This window comes from Staurois parvus, unplaced genomic scaffold (assembly GCF_062004578.1).
Source record: "Staurois parvus isolate SC_StPar_1 unplaced genomic scaffold, SC_StPar_1.0 ptg002043l, whole genome shotgun sequence".
NCBI classification, from domain to species: Eukaryota; Metazoa; Chordata; class Amphibia; order Anura; family Ranidae; genus Staurois; species Staurois parvus.
Window position 1 is genome coordinate 8155 of NW_028319839.1, and position 17131 is coordinate 25285.

Genomic DNA, 17131 nt, shown 5'->3' on the forward strand with positions numbered 1-17131 from the left:
CTTGGCAGGAATTAGGATGTATGGCAGTGTACAGAGGATTTTTTGACAACGTGCCTTTGGCTGTGATGTCACATGGGCAGGCTTATAGCAGCCTATTCATCCATACAGTGACCAGCCAGGCAAACTTCTCTGTGCAATGAACGCATCAAAATCCTCTGCAGGTATAATGATCAAGTTTAAAAAACATTCTAATTATAAAGTTGATTATCTGGCCTTCCCTTACGCTAGCCTTTCTTAACCTCTTCAACAGAGAGGAACCCTTGAAATAACTTTCCAGTCTCATGGAACCCCTGCAAAAAAAATACTTTATCTACAACTCCTAATACATTAGTGTGATGGTCAGTGGGAAGAATGCTCTCTACCCTTGTGGTCATTGGGACAAATTACCCCCTTACAATAGCTAAAAAAATCAGTGGTGTCAGTGGAAACTTATCTGAGAGGTAGAAATTGCTCATTGTTCAAGGATCTCCTAGGAACCTCTGGAAGAACCCTGGTTGAAAAACCCTGCCTTACACTATTAAAGTGGTTTTAAAGGTGTGGATTCACTTTAAATGGTAACATTTCTCATATCTGTTTTAGAAGTTTTCTTACAGAAGTTTTGATGTCCTTGTTTCTAAGGCTGTAAATAAATGGGTTGAGCATTGGTATAATGACACTGTACATGATACTGATGTCCCAATCATAGGTTGGTGAGTAGATGGAGCTTGGACGAAAATACATAAATATGATTGTGCTATAGAGGAGGATGACTATGGTGAGGTGAGATGAGCAAGTGGTGAAGGACTTCTTACTTCCTTGGGATGACTTTAGAATCAACACTGCTCTGATGATCAGTACATAGGACCCAAGGATTAAAAGCACTGGTGCAAAGTTGATGACAGAACTTTCAATGCAGTCAACTTTCTGCCGGGTTTCTGATAAGCCAGAGCAAGATAGCATGAGTATGACAGGATAGTCACAGAAGAAGTTTTGGCTTACCCAATTACAGAAGAGATGAGAAGAAGCCAGCCAAGTGTAGAAAGTAGAGTGGAGGCAAACAATAATCCAAGAAAAAGTCACCAGACAGATACAAGTTCCCCTGTTCATAATTAAAAGGTACCGTAGGGGAAAACAAACTGCACAGTAGCGATCAAAGGCCATGATAGCCAACAAAAAGCCATCCATGCTACCTGCTACCATCAAGAGAAAGAGCTGGAAAAGCAGTCATGGGTGGAGATGTGGGTGTCTCCAGACAGGAGGCCATACAAACCCCTGGGAATGATAATGGAGCTCAAAAGATCAGTGGTGTCAGTGGAAACTTATCTGAGAGGTAGAAATTGCTCAAGGAACTCCTAGGAACCTCTGGAGGAACCCTAGTTGAGAAACCCTGCCTTACACTATTACAGTGGTTTTAAAGGTGTGGATTCACTTTAAATGGTATCATTTCTCATATCTGTTTTAGAAGTTTTCTTACAGAAGTTTTGATGTCCTTGTTTCTAAGGCTGTAAATAAATGGGTTGAGCATTGGTATAATGACACTGTACACGACACTGAGGTCCCGATCATAGGTTGGTGAGTAGATGGAGCTTGGACGAAAATACATAAATATGATTGTGTTATAGAGGATGACCATGGTGAGGTGAGATGAGCAAGTAGAGAAGGTCTTCCTTCTTCCTTGGGATGACTTTAGAGCCAACACTGCTCTGATAATCAGTACGTAGGATACAAGGATGAAGAGTAAGGGACTAAAGACCACGATGGAAGCCTCAATGAAGCCAGCCTGGTTTAGAGTTTCCAAGCCACCTGAACAGGATAGCTGCATTATTACAGGAAGGTCACAAAAGTAGTGGTTGATAACCCATCTACAGAATGGCCGATAAGTAGTCAGCACAATGCAGAAAGCAGAGTGGAGACATACGAAGGTCCAACAGAAAGCAACTAGACCAGTACAAGTCCTACTGTTCATAATTATCAGGTAACGTAGGGGAAACCAAACTGCACAGAATCGGTCAAAGGCCATGATGGTCAACAAATAACTGTCCATGTTGGCCACTGCCAGAAACAGGAATAGCTGGACAATACAGCCATGAATAGAGATAGAGATGTCTTCAGACAGGAGGCCATACAATGTCCTGGGGATGATAATGGATGTAAAACATACATCCACAAAGGCAAGGTTTCCCATAAAGACATACATTGTGGTGTGAAGTTGTGGCTGTGAAACAATAAGCATGAGGATGAATGTGTTTCCTGCAATGCAGAGGACATATGAAGCCAAGAAGAAGGAGGAAAGAGGAAAGAGAAGGTGAGGTGTATCAGAAAATCCCAACAGGACAAAGCCAGCAAGAGTCTTATTCCCAGGCGGCTCCATGTTTATATCAACTGGTTACGAATATGAAGAAAAGCTTGTGATCACATCATGATGCCAAGCATCTGAATGAATATGCTCCCTGTTAAAAAAACATTAAGACATTATGTATAGAATAACAAGACAATTTAGAATAAAGCCAGAAGCAAAATAAGAGGAGTTTATGGTGCAAAAAAGTAGCCTAAAAAGTAGTAACAGCTAAACACAGTTCATAAGTCCACATAAAGAAAACTTGCTTGGCCCCAGAGCAGCTCCTCTGCAGATTCAAAGTGATCTGTAATAGAGTCAAATGGACACCAGATGGTACTTCTAAGTGTTGCAAGTTAGTGTTTATTATTACAAAATAGTGAAAATACACCCATACTTAGTACAGTGAAAGAAGAAATGTCTTAAAAACCAAAATAAGTCATCTCAGGCTTAAAAGGCGTAGCCATGCCCCCTTACATGCCCCACATGTGCAATGGCATCTGACGTCATCCTGGAATTTTTCCAAAGCTGTCACACTGGCTTTGGTGTCATAGCTCTACATGCTGCAAGCGGCTTTTCTCTACACCTTCCTGGATTGCTGCAGTTTGTCCTGAGTCCCTTGGATGACTCCTTTGGTTTTAAGATATGCCTTCTTTCATATTACTAAATGTGAGTATATTTTTCGCTGTTTTCAATAATAAACACAACTTACTAAACTTAGAAGCGCCCTCAGATGGCCATTTTTCTCAAAGCCAGAAGAAGGCTACAATGTACCGAAAGAACTGGGTGCACAGCCATCCAGAGCAGTATGCCCGAGCTGTCAAGGAGGAGGACTGTTAGTAAACAAAACAAAACAGTGTTCCTCCCCATCGGTGATCATCGGAAATCACCGGGTGCCGGCGAGTAATTACAAAACAAAGAGGGTTGTGAAAAGAGATTCACAGAGAAAGCGGCTACATTATGAACAGAATGTGATACTCAGAAAAATTTCCAAAAATTATGCTTTATTACACATACAAATTTGACATATGGGCATTCGCCCTGGTTTACCATCACCTCAGTATGAGACAATACACAGACCTAAAACCATATAAAATGACGCCAAGACCGGTCTGAATGCATGTGCCACAAAGGCAATGACTACTAGAGTCTAAAGTCTTTGTAGCACTGGCGCATAGGTGAACACTTCCCAAAGGAGGTGTATGCAAAAAATTATACCATAGGTATACCATATAACATGTTATAAATATGTAGACTATGCTACTACCCTAATGGTTATATCCCAAACAAGGAGTTTCAAAAAATTATACTATGGATATAAGTAGAGATGAGCGAATTATTCAAAAATTCGATTCGGCTGATTCGCCGAATTTGCGGGAGAAATTCGATTCGCTGCGAATTTAACTAATTAAAAGGGTTTCTAGGCTTCAGAGAGCCTTTATATTAGTGCAGAACACTGTACCTTTAATTTAAATGCCCTTGGAGTCTGCTGGGGAAGAGAAATAATACTGTCAGTCAGTATGACGTGCAGATGAGTGCCGTCGATCTTAGAATCACCGCACACTTCACTCATTTGGGCAGTCACGGGGCACGACGAAGAAGGAGAAGAAGAAGAAGAAGAAGAAGAATGAAAAGAAGAAGAAGAAGAATGAAAAGAAGAAGAAGAATGAAAAGAAGAATGAAAAGAAGAAGAAGAAGAATGAAAAGAAGAAGAAGAAGAATGAAAAGAAGAATGAGAAGAATGAAAAGAAGAAGAAGAAGAATGAAAAGAAGAATGAAAAGAAGAAGAAGAATGAAAAGAAGAAGAATGAAAAGAAGAATGAAAAGAAGAATGAGAAGAATGAAAAGAAGAAGAAGAATGAAAAGAAGAATGAGAAGAAGAATGAAAAGAAGAATGAGAAGAAGAATGAGAAGAATGAAAAGAAGAATGAGAAGAATGAAAAGAAGAATGAAAAGAAGAAGAAGAATGAAAAGAAGAAGAAGAATGAAAAGAAGAATGAAAAGAAGAAGAAGAAGAATGAAAAGAAGAAGAAGAATGAAAAGAAGAATGAAAAGAAGAAGAAGAATGAAAAGAAGAATGAAAAGAAGAAGAAGAATGAAAAGAAGAATGAAAAGAAGAATGAACTATATTACTATATCAGTCTCTAATGGATGCTGGAGAGTTAAACCCCCTAACACCTTCTGTGCCCATTATGAGGGGTTCCCACCATCCCTGTGCTGAGGTTCCAGGTCTGCACACCTGCTGCGCCCATTATGAGAAGTTCCCACCATCCCTGGGCTGAGTTCCTGGGTCTGTACACCTGCTCTGCCCATTAGGAGGAGTTCCCACCATCCCTGTGCTAAATTCCTGGGTCTGTACACCTGCTGTTCCCATTATGAGGGGTTTCTACCATCCCTGTGCTGAGGTCCCAGGTCTGCACACCTGCTGCGCCCATTACTAGGGGTTCCCACCATCCCTGTGCTGAGGTTCTGGGTATGCACACCTGCTGTGCCCATTATGAGGGGTTCCTACCATCCATGTGCTGAGATTCCGGGTCTGCCCACCTGCTTTACCCATTATTAGGGGTTCCCACCATCCCTGTGCTGAGGTTCCAGGTCTGCACACCTGCTGCGCCCATTATGAGAAGTTCCCACCATCCCTGTGCTGAGTTCCTGGGTCTGTACACCTGCTCTGCCCATTAGGAGGAGTTCCCACCATCCCTGTGCTAAATTCCTGGGTCTGTACACCTGCTGTTCCCATTATGAGGGGTTTCTACCATCCCTGTGCTGAGGTCCCAGGTCTGCACACCTGCTGCGCCCATTACTAGGGGTTCCCACCATCCCTGTGCTGAGGTTCTGGGTATGCACACCTGCTGTGCCCATTATGAGGGGTTCCTACCATCCATGTGCTGAGATTCCGGGTCTGCCCACCTGCTTTACCCATTATTAGGGGTTCCCACCATCCCTGTGCTGAGGTTCCAGGTCTGCACACCTGCTGCGCCCATTATGAGAAGTTCCCACCATCCTTGTGCTGAGTTCCTGGGTCTGTACACCTGCTCTGCCCATTAGGAGGAGTTCCCACCATCCCTGTGCTAAATTCCTGGGTCGGTACACCTGCTGTTCCATTTATGAGGGGTTTCTACCATCCCTGTGCTGAGGTCCCAGGTCTGCACACCTGCTGTGCCCATTACTAGGGGTTCCCACCATCCCTGTGCTGAGGTTCTGGGTATGCACACCTGCTGTGCCCATTATGAGGGGTTCCTACCATCCATGTGCTGAGATTCCGGGTCTGCCCACCTGCTTTACCCATTATTAGGGGTTCCCACTGTCCCTGTGTTGAATTCCTGGGTCTGTATGTACACCTGCTGTGTCCATTGTGAGGGATTCCCACCATTCCTGCACTGAGTACCTGAGTCTGTACACCTGCCAAAAGAAAGTTTCAGGATTGTGAAGGAGCAAAATACAGTAATACTGGAACAAAAATGAGCTGCGTGGTGGAGTTGCCAGAAGAAGAAGAAGAAGAAGAAGAAGAAAAGAAGAAGAAGAAGAATGAAAAGAAGAATGAAAAGAAGAAGAAGAAGAATGAAAAGAAGAATGAGAAGAATGAAAAGAAGAAGAAGAATGAAAAGAAGAATGAAAAGAAGAAGAAGAATGAAAAGAAGAAGAAGAATGAAAAGAAGAATGAAAAGAAGAATGAGAAGAATGAAAAGAAGAATGAAAAGAAGAAGAAGAATGAAAAGAAGAATGAGAAGAATGAAAAGAAGAATGAGAAGAATGAAAAGAAGAAGAAGAAGAATGAAAAGAAGAAGAAGAATGAAAAGAAGAAGAAGAAGAATGAAAAGAAGAAGAAGAAGAATGAAAAGAAGAATGAGAAGAATGAAAAGAAGAAGAAGAAGAATGAAAAGAAGAATGAAAAGAAGAAGAGAAGAATGAAAAGAAGAATGAAAAGAAGAAGAATGAAAAGAAGAAGAAGAATGAAAAGAAGAAGAATGAAAAGAAGAAGAAGAAGAATGAAAAGAAGAAGAAGAAGAATGAAAAGAAGAATGAAAAGAAGAAGAAGAATGAAAAGAAGAATGGGAAGAATGAAAAGTAGAAGAAGAAGAATGAAAAGAAGAATGAAAAGAAGAAGAAGAATGAAAAGAAGAAGAAGAAGAATGAAAAGAAGAATGAAAAGAAGAAGAAGAATGAAAAGAAGAATGAGAAGAAGAATGAAAAGAAGAATGAGAAGAAGAATGAGAAGAATGAAAAGAAGAATGAGAAGAATGAAAAGAAGAAGAAGAAGAATGAAAAGAAGAATGAAAAGAAAAAGAAGAGGAATGAAAAGAAGAAGAATGAAAAGAAGAAGAATGAAAAGAAGAAGAAGAAGAATGAAAAGAAGAATGAGAAGAATGAAAAGAAGAATGAAAAGAAGAAGAAGAAGAATGAAAAGAAGAAGAAGAATGAAAAGAAGAATGAAAAGAAGAAGAAGAAGAATGAAAAGAAGAAGAATGAAAAGAAGAAGAAGAAGAATGAAAAGAAGAATGAAAAGAAGAATGAGAAGAATGAAAAGAAGAAGAAGAATGAAAAGAAGAATGAAAAGAAGAAGAAGAAGAATGAAAAGAAGAATGAAAAGAAGAAGAAGAAGAATGAAAAGAAGAAGAAGAAGAATAAAAAGAAGATTGAAAAGAAGAAGAAGAATGAAAAGAAGAAGAAGAAGAATGAAAAGAAGAAGAATGAAAAGAAGAATGAGAAGAATGAAAAGAAGAAGAAGAAGGAAAAGAAGAAGAAGAAGAATGAAAAGAAGAAGAAGAATGAAAAGTAGAATGAAAAGAAGAAGAAGAATGAAAAGAAGAAGAATGAAAAGAAGAAGAAGAAGAATGAAAAGAAGAAGAAGAAGAAGAATGAAAAGAAGAATGAGAAGAATGAAAAGAAGAAGAAGAATGAAAAGAAGAATGAAAAGAAGAAGAAGAATGAAAAGAAGAATGAAAAGAAGAAGAAGAATGAAAAGAAGAAGAAGAAGAATGAAAAGAAGAATGAAAAGAAGAAGAAGAATGAAAAGAAGAAGAAGAAGAATGAAAAGAAGAAGAATGAAAAGAAGAATGAGAAGAATGAAAAGAAGAAGAAGAAGAAGAATGAAAAGAAGAAGAAGAAGAATGAAAAGAAGAAGAAGAAGAATGAAAAGAAGAATGAAAAGAAGAAGAAGAAGAAGAATGAAAAGAAGAAGAAGAATGAAAAGAAGAAGAAGAATGAAAAGAAGAATGAGAAGAATGAAAAGAAGAAGAATGAAAAGTAGAAGAAGAAGAATGAAAAGAAGAATGAAAAGAAGAAGAAGAATGAAAAGAAGAAGAAGAAGAATGAAAAGAAGAATGAGAAGAATGAAAAGAAGAATGAAAAGAAGAAGAAGAATGAAAAGAAGAATGAGAAGAAGAATGAAAAGAAGAATGAGAAGAAGAATGAGAAGAATGAAAAGAAGAATGAGAAGAATGAAAAGAAGAAGAAAAAGAATGAAAAGAAGAATGAAAAGAAAAAGAAGAGGAATGAAAAGAAGAAGAAGAAGAATGAAAAGAAGAAGAATGAAAAGAAGAAGAATGAAAAGAAGAATGAGAAGAATGAAAAGAAGAATGAAAAGAAGAAGAAGAAGAATGAAAAGAAGAATGAGAAGAAGAATGAAAAGAAGAATGAAAAGAAGAATAAGAATGAAAAGAAGAAGAAGAAGAATGAAAAGAAGAAGAATGAAAAGAAGAATGAGAAGAATGAAAAGAAGAAGAAGAAGAATGAAAAGAAGAATGAAAAGAAGAAGAAGAAGAATGAAAAGAAGAAGAAGAATGAAAAGAAGAATGAAAAGAAGAATGAAAAGAAGAAGAATGAAAAGAAGAAGAAGAATGAAAAGAAGAATGAGAAGAATGAAAAGAAGAAGAAGAAGAATGAAAAGAAGAATGAAAAGAAAAAGAAGAGGAATGAAAAGAAGAAGAAGAAGAAGAATGAAAAGAAGAAGAAGAATGAAAAGAAGAATGAAAAGAAGAATGAGAAGAATGAAAAGAAGAATGAAAAGAAGAAGAAGAATGAAAAGAAGAATGAGAAGAAGAATGAAAAGAAGAATGAAAAGAAGAATGAGAAGAATGAAAAGAAGAATGAAAAGAAGAAGTATTCCAGTACAGCAAAATGTGTATCTGCAGAGAGCTCCGCTATTTCTGACAGTTCTCTGACAGTTCCTTCACATTTACAGCGGTTGAAACATTGTATCTGTTTCCGAATAAAAACATCTGTATCCTAAATGGAAACAAATAGATACAATGTTTCAACCGCTGTACATGTGAAGGAACTGTCAGAGAACTGTCAGAAATAGCGGAGCTCTCTGCAGGGACACTTTTGCCGGCTGATCGGGAAAAATCCGATTCGTGCACCCGAAGTTGGCTAATATTCGGATTCGGCACGAATCGAATTTTTCCTGAAATTCGAAACAAATTCCACTTCGCCTGGTTCGATTCGCTCATCTCTAGATATAAGTATCACATGTATGCAATGCAGCAAGCACAGTGTGCGTCAAAAAGAAAAGCATGCCTTTAGGCCTAAATAAGACAAGAAATAAATATCATGTATAATATGCAGTACATTCCTATGCCGGCACAAGTGGTTGGGGCCCATTCATCTGTGATATGAACAGCTGTTTCCGAGGGCTTTAAAATGAGAATATGCCCCATTTGTTACCAGGATGGAGGGATAGATGCAAAACGCAGCGCACTGCTTGAAATGGTTTCTTCACCACTACATGTGGACTACACACCACTTTCTATAAGAAAAACAAGACACATCCCAATAGATCTTCTGCCTGTTGAAATACATGTGGTATATCTTGTTTCCTATGTAAAGCACCATGATGTCCCCATCCTGTAGTGAAACAAACAATATGTGGAAAGTCACTGAAAGAGCTTTCACTCTATATAGGATGTATAGGTCATATAGATCACATAGGACCATATATCTAGTGTCCTGTAACAGTCCACTCACCACCTGTGCAATGGATAATAGGAAAGGAAAAGATGTCCTTCATAAGTACTGCCATACAAGGCCAGGGAGGCCAGGGAACCACCGCTGACATCAGCCGATATACCGCGGTTTCTGGCCTCTTCTTGGCGCCTGTGCTGCTTATGCTTGCCTCATGGCATGTGAAGATGGCTTCCTCCTTGTAGGTCAGCGTGCGTTCCACCTAGTGCGCATGACCGGAAGTGACGTATCTGACGTATGACGTCAACGCGTTTCGCCGATGGGCGTATCTCACTCAGCTTCGTCAGGACCAATGAGACACCTGCGTATCAGTTTCCTATTTATAGTGGGTTGAGACCCACCTATTTATCCAAAAATTAACTTGCAGTTATTCCCAATGGAAAAGAAAGGGGGCTAAATACTTAGCACAGCTGCTGGTCATTATTAAATTCAATAAAAAAGACAGGCGACTAGAAATATCCGAGAGAGGAAAGGCTTGGCAATTTCAACAATGCATATACAAATCAAAAGACCATAGATTAAATATACTGATCAGTTGAAAAATTACCACATTCTCACCAGAAGATGGCGATATTAATAAAGAATCACCAGACCTATTCATTAAGTCAACAGTTCCTAACAGTACAGTATGAATTACCACAGAGCCGCCACAAGATGGCAATGTTGATTAAGGAATCTCACCATGGATTATTTTGCCAAAGATACCTAGATTTCAAATACCCATTTCATGGTATAATTATTATTAAGAAAAAAGAGCATAATTAGCTCAAAAGTCAATCCTTTTACACTTTTAGAACTATACTCAAATTTATACCATGAGGTCATCAAAATTTTTCACAAAAGCAAAAAAGGTTTACCTTAATTATTTAGCATATAGTCCAGCCATTAATGAAAACAGAAAAATGCCATAGGTTAGCCAACACATGGCAATATAAGGGTACATAACTATGTAGATCTATTTATCCAAAAATACTTGGAGATCACATTCCACATTTAACCCCTTTGGGTACAATGTATCAAGTTTATATATCCAATATTTCTCCTTTTTAAGCAGTTCTCTGTCAAAATCACCTCTCCTTTGTGGAAAGTGCAATGCATAGAAACCTTTCACTTTTGTGCCATCCAGTTTACCTCCATGATATTTAGCATAATGTTGAGCAAGATTGCTTTCAGGGTCATTTGATCTAATATCTCTAAGATGTTCACCTATTCATACTTTAAGTTGTCTTTTGGTCTTACCAATATACATCTTATTAAAGGGACAGGTCAAAATATATAGTACTTTCACTGTAGAGCAATTTATAAGACTTTGAATTTTATAGTGAGTGTTGTTTCCTGAGTCGTTAAAGGAATCCGTACGGTCCACATATTTACAGATTTGACATTTTCCACATTTAAACATCCCCTTAGTACGTGATTTTAACCATGTAGTTTGTTTTAACGGTTGATAATCAGAATGGATAAGGAGATCACCAAGATTTGGTGCTCTTCTTGCTACCATCTGGGGGCGTTCACCTACAATCTTATTCAATTTAGGACATTGAGTTAAAATCTTCCAATGCTTTTCTAATATTAATTTTACATCTTGCCATTGGGCTCCAAACTGGGTTATCATTCTGACAGGTTGATCACTTAATTTGACCTTCTCATCTTTTTTGGGAGATAATAGATCCTTGCGGTCAGTTTGATATGCCCGTCTCCGAGCCTTTCTAATTTGAGAGTGAGAATATCCCCTTTCCCTAAATCTTCTATAGAGGTCCTGAGCCTCCATCCTGAAGTCATTAATGTTCGAACAATTTCTCCGACATCTCAAAAACTGTCCCACTGGAATCCCTGAAATCAGTGAACGTGGGTGGTAGCTTCTGGCCTCTAATAGGGTATTGGCAGCAGTTGGTTTCCTATACGTCTTTGTGAGGAGTCTTCCGTTCTCAAGTCTAATTTCCAGGTCCAGAAAGGAGATACATCTTTCATCAGATATATATGTAAGTCCAATATTAAAGGAGTTTTGATTTAACTCCTCCATGAAAAGTTTTAATTCCTCAGATGTTCCTCTCCATACAAGGAACACATCATCTATATATCTTAACCAAATCTGGACATTAACAAGAAATCTTGATGATCTGAAGACAACCTGCTCCTCCCAGAAACCTAAATGAAGACATGCGTAGGCCGGAGCCCATGGTTCTCCCATACTAGTACCTCTAGTCTGTTGATAAAAGGTATTATTAAATTGGAAAAAATTATGTCGTAATGCAAAATCCAACAACTCACTAATAAACTCATTCTGTCCTCCCAAAGTAGGGTATGTTTTATCAAGGAAGTAAGAAGCCGATCTCATACCACATTCATGTGGGATAGAAGTGTAAAGTGATTCCACATCTATTCCCACTAGAATGGAATTTTCATTGATAGTCATATTCTCAATTTTTGCCAACACATCTTTAGTATCCCTTACATAAGAGGGAAGATTAGGAACCATATCTTTAAGAAACAGATCTATATATTTCCCTGTTTTATCTAGGGGACCATTAATGGCAGAAACAATAGGTCTACCCGGAGGATTTTCTTGATTTTTATGTATTTTAGGGATAATGTAAAAAGTAGGGTGATTAAATTCTTCAGTTCTCAGATATTCATACTCTTTTTTAGTTAGCAAACCCACTTCTTTTCCCAGTGTTAAGATGGAATTTAATTTTTTTGCCACCACATGAAAAGGATTAGTGGCTACTTTCCTATAGGTGGATGAATCACTTAATAGGCGCTTTACCTCTCTGACGTAGTTTTGTTCATTTAAAATCACTACATTACCCCCTTTGTCACTTCTCTTAATTACAATATTCTTAGTCTCTTTTAACTCTTTAAGGGCTTTTCTTTCTTTTTTTGTAAGATTATCACCAATTGGCATTTTCCACTCAAGATTTTTAAGATCATCAGCAACAAAATCTAGAAATGTCGAAATCCTCATGTTGGAACGTATTTTCGGCATTTTTGTTGATCTAATATTCAGATCAACTTTTCTAATCACATTGCTGTGATTATCCAAATCTATTTCGCTCTCATCACCATCCTCACTTTCCTCCATGAGAGATATCAACATATCGAGCATCTTGCGGTCCTCCATGGACGAATCGGAGGTCATACCCTCCAACATAGTGGGATTACCATGTATCATTCTCAAGAAAACTTTTCTTAAAAATAAGTTGACATCTTTAAATACCTCGAATTCATCCATGGGGGTCACTGGTGAAAAGGACATACCTTTATTTAGTAAAGAAATATGTTCCCTTTTTGAGTGGAAAATCAAAAATTGATTACCTTTTTATCATGAATACTTTCATCTGCTACCTCCTCTGACTTCTTGTTCTGCCCTTGTCTTCCTGATGTTTGCTTTTTAAGGATTCCTCTACTTTCTTTTTGGATCCTCTTCCCATCTGTAATTGATTGGTGCGAGGAGGTTCTCCATTTTGTTGGTCTAAAAAAGAAACAGATTTCCCAAGATTTTCAGAATCACTTTCACTAGACATGGTTTCCACCATTGATCTAGAGTGAGAACGAAATACTCTTCGTTTAGATCGACTTCTACTTCTTTTGGTAGTGAGATCGAATATCTCACCTGTTTCCCAATCTTTAAGGTCACGTCTAAATTTAGTTTGTTTAGTAGTTCTAAGATTTTTTTGTACTTTTTCAACTTCCTTTTTAAGTTGTTCATTATATTTTTCAAAGTTCTCCTGATTTTTAAAAGGGTCTAATCCAGATACACTTTTGCTGATAGCCTGGTCCAATTCCTCAAGTTGTAATTTTTCCTCCTCAACTATGAGTTTCATGCCATTAATCCCATGTTCTATGCATAGCACTTTCCATATCTCTAAAAACCTTTCATTGTGTAAATGTTCAACTGGGACTACCTTACTTCTCAAGCCACGTGGGATAATACTCTGTCTAATGTAGGCTTCCAAGAAGCATACATCCCATTTCCGGTTAAGACGTTTAATAACAAGTTTTTTATGTTCCCGAAACTTAATTTTAATGTCCTCATCTTCAGTAGATAAACCTGGGCCTTCTGCTGCAAAGGCTTGATGCATTTCCAACTCTACCTCTTCTCCTGGTATAAATGCCATGAATACAAGCCCTTCCAATCAATATATTGAGTAATTACCCCGGACGGTCTGGTGACTGACAGCCGCGGTCACAAATGTATACGTGATTTTGCACACCCTGTAGCAGTATTTCTGCTATAAGATGGTTTGGAAGCGATTAATAACAGAAAGTCAAAAATATTGTTTTTTTTTCTCAAAATTGTTGGCCTGTTTTTGTTTATAGCGCAAAATTTAAAAAATGCACAGGCGATCAAATACCACCAAAAGAAAGCTATATTTTTTGGGAAAAAAGGATGTAAACTTAATTCGTGTGCAAGGTTGCATGACCGTGCAATTGTCAGTTAAAATAACGCAGAGCCGCAACACAAAAAATGGCCTGGACAGGAAGGGGGGTAAATCCTCTGGAGGGCAAGTGCTTAAAGCCCACCCACCAAGAGGCCGTTTGTGTGCAGCCGACAGGAAGAGGTTAATTAAATGGGCAGTTTTCCATTGCCGGCCAACAACACATCTTTCAAAAGTAAATGGATTTCTGCTCTTCAATACTGTGATCTTTCTTCACATGTGACGGGTTTATTTATTCAGGAAGAATTCAATCCATTCCCATTCTATGGCTATATAAATGACATTAGACAAAAAAGATTATGCGTACGCATCAGGACACGTCCACTTACCCATCATTAGTGTGGACATTCATTTTTGATGTCACACCCTGTAATGTCATTTCCTCCAATGCAAGACTTCAGATGGATGTAGGGTCTGTCGGAACCAGAGTCCACTGGACCTACGAAACAGTCCAGACACACCGTGACTCCCGGGCTGGCTCTGTTCAAATCAATTTATAGGACTCTGGAGAGTGTCAAGATTTTCCCTTGTGACACAATTATAATCCAGTCAGGTGTGCGGGGAAATTAAACCATAGATTGATTAGGAGAGATGCGGATTGTTTTTTCATAATTTGCTTTAATTGGCAAATACTCACTGGGAATAAAATACTGAAAAGTAAGTAGAACTTTTTTGGAGAGATGTAATATTTATCTTGCTTTTTAGAAAGAGCTGCATACAGTGTGTCCATTGAAAGTGTTTTTCAGGGCAAAAACATATTCTGTAGGTTTCTTCAATACATGCACATTTCCCCATGATTGATACCTGTAGCCTCCCTAGCGGTCTGATTATGTCAGTATTTCTGTGCGCAAAGCGGTACATTTGTTTGCATGGAAATATGTTGTTTTTTTATTGTAGGCCTGTAATTTTTAGGAATAACTCACTGAAATCCCAGGTATGATAACATTTGAAACACGAAATCATGAATTATAATTTAATAAATAAACATAAAAAATAATAATATAATAATAATAAATGTAATTCAATAATGTAATCAAACCAAAAACACTGAAATTTGAAATATAGCTCCAAGTTCGCACATCGCTGAGCAAAGTCGCAAAATCGTTTTCAGTGTCTGATGACGAATTTCCCCACGAATCATTATCACTCAATTCTGCAAGTGGTTCTGATTTACTATCGCTGTTCTCTAGCTGATCTAAAACCGATTTTGACCTAAAGGGACGCTTTTTGGACGCCATGGACGTTTCTCCATTTCCAGGCAGAAAGAACAGTAAAAATGTAGGCAGGGCACAGGACAAAGAACTCGAAATGGTTTGATACAGTAATGGAATACTATGTGATTTTAGTGTATTTAGTGAATGTCACATTTTGTCATTTTCAAATTTCCCGCCTGTTACGTCCCCCGTATGTCCCGACGCTCGCAGGGAACGGAACCCGGAAGACGGATGCCGGCATCATCCAGAGGAGATGGCCGGGGACGCTGCAGGGGGGACATCGCGGGAGCGAAGGACAAGGTGAGTGCAGAAGGGATCCTGGAGCAACGCTGCAAAGTATTCCCGAGTGTAGCTCGGGGTTACCGCTTTTGGTGCTGAAACTTTACCCCGAGCTACACTCGAGAATACCTCCAGGGAGGTTAAAGAGGAACTAGCCTCTGGAAGCTGTGGCCCCCAAAAAAGGCAGGCAAAGGGCAAAGGACTAGTTACCAGCATTGCCCATGGTTACCCTGCAGCTGATCTTTTCCCCGTTACTGACTTACCATGTCTCGTTTCTCTGTGCGGAGGTGGCCATCTTGGTAGAAGCACGGCTTTGCTTCCTAATTCAGGAGCCTCCAGTAAGGAGACCAGTGAGCAGTGCAGTAGTGACATCAACACATTTCACTCCAAATCTCCTGAGACTAGAAGTCAGAGGTAGCAGCACCTTAGATCTCACAGACACACAGCTATGAGGCTGTAGCCTCAGGAGTGCTTGGGCACACTTGTATACCAGGAATTTTTTTCAGGGTACTGCTTAGGAATAATTAACATGTGTAAATGTCCCTTACACTACAGCAAATATCAACTTTTTGAGTTCAGTTCCACTTTAAAGTCTCTATTGCTTTCCATGGTGTTGTGCGGGGTGCGTTCTAAACTCTGACTTTTAGTAAGTCAGTATCTGATTTCATATTACAAAATGGCTCCACTGGGGCCCAAACCCAGGACCTTCTGTGTGTAAAGCAGATGTGATAACCACTACACTATGGAACCTCTGAAAGTGGTCCAAAATGTCTGTCTTTCAGAAAGGGAAGGATCAAACGCCAAAGAATTATTGCATCCTGCAGGTCAGCCTGAGGCCCTTTGGTATTTCTTGTGTAGCCTTTGGTTCACAGATATCAGTAATCGGCGCAGAGCATTCATTTGTAAAAGGACTGTAATGGCAGCGATCTCCCACCATCTCATCCATCATTTTACCCGTCTCTTACGGTCTTTTGCAGTAGGTTTGCAGTCTCCGACCACACCGGTATCATGTCTGCAGATTTTACAGTCTTCTGCAGCATATATACTGAATCATACATGCAGTGGCATAGCCTTGGGGGCAGCTGGTGCAGTCACCCCAGGAACAACATTTAAAGGGGCACAGAAATTAGTCTCTCCCCATCCCAAGTGTGCTGGGTCCAATGCCCCAGCCAACAGTGTACTTACTTACATTCAGGGCCACCATCGGGGACAGTTGATACACCTGTAAGGGACCCGAGCATCACCCTAGCCACCTGAAGATAGAGTGCAGGGAGAGAGGAGAGGCAGAAGAAGACATTGGCTGTTGCCGCAGCTGGGTAACATGCCCACACCTAGCAACTGGGTCAGGAGGATTCCTATTGGCTGCCACTGCTGCTGGACACTGCTTAGGCCCACCGCTCTTGAAGCTGGGGGAAAGCGTGAAGGAGGCCTGTGGGGAGAGCAAACAAGTGTCTTCCCAAGGACATTTGGGTGCTGGAGCCTGAAGACAGGACTGGGGCTTGTTTGCTTAGAAGAGGTAAACTGAGCCTGGGAACAAGGTTCAGTGGAGGGCTAGCCATAGAGTGGCCAGGAGCCTAAGCATGGGACTCCAGGCTGCTCCTTCTGGTTGCTGGAACTTCATTGAGGCCTATATAGAGAAGACATGCAAATGCGGTACCATGCAACCCACTGACTTGGAAGAGTCACAATCTGGCCGTCCAGAAGCTTTGGCCCCTGGTTGAGGTTGCTGTTGATCTGAGGGTATACATAGCATAGGGAGGCTGTCAGGGTACAGGTATGTAAAAGTATTGTTCTTTAAAGTGAAATTGAAATATTTTAATCAACATGAACTGTTTTTAATCCATATGCCGCTAGCCTTAGTAAATAGATAGGATGGAATATTATATTTACTTGTTTTAAATTTTATTTTACATTTCTTCAGT

The 17131-nt window shown here is 39.4% G+C and overlaps 1 protein-coding gene and 1 non-coding gene across 2 annotated transcripts; both read right to left on the bottom strand.

Annotated features, from left to right (window-relative positions):
• Window positions 1-1426: 1426 nt before the first annotated feature.
• On the bottom strand, window positions 1427-2350 carry LOC149432934 (olfactory receptor 5V1-like). Its single transcript, XM_089664788.1, has one exon. It carries the CDS (start codon window positions 2348-2350, stop codon window positions 1427-1429), a length of 924 nt encoding a protein of 307 aa, XP_089520914.1.
• A 13536-nt stretch (window positions 2351-15886) lies between these two features.
• Window positions 15887-15959, bottom strand: TRNAV-UAC (transfer RNA valine (anticodon UAC)). The gene has a single exon. It is a non-coding gene; the product is annotated as a tRNA-Val (tRNA).
• Between the last annotated feature and the right edge of the window lie 1172 nt (window positions 15960-17131).

Excerpts from the sequence above, each read along its gene's own strand:
- LOC149432934 (XM_089664788.1), bottom strand. The coding sequence starts at position 2,350 with ATGGAGCCGCCTGGGAATAAGACTCTTGCTGGCTTTGTCCTGTTGGGA.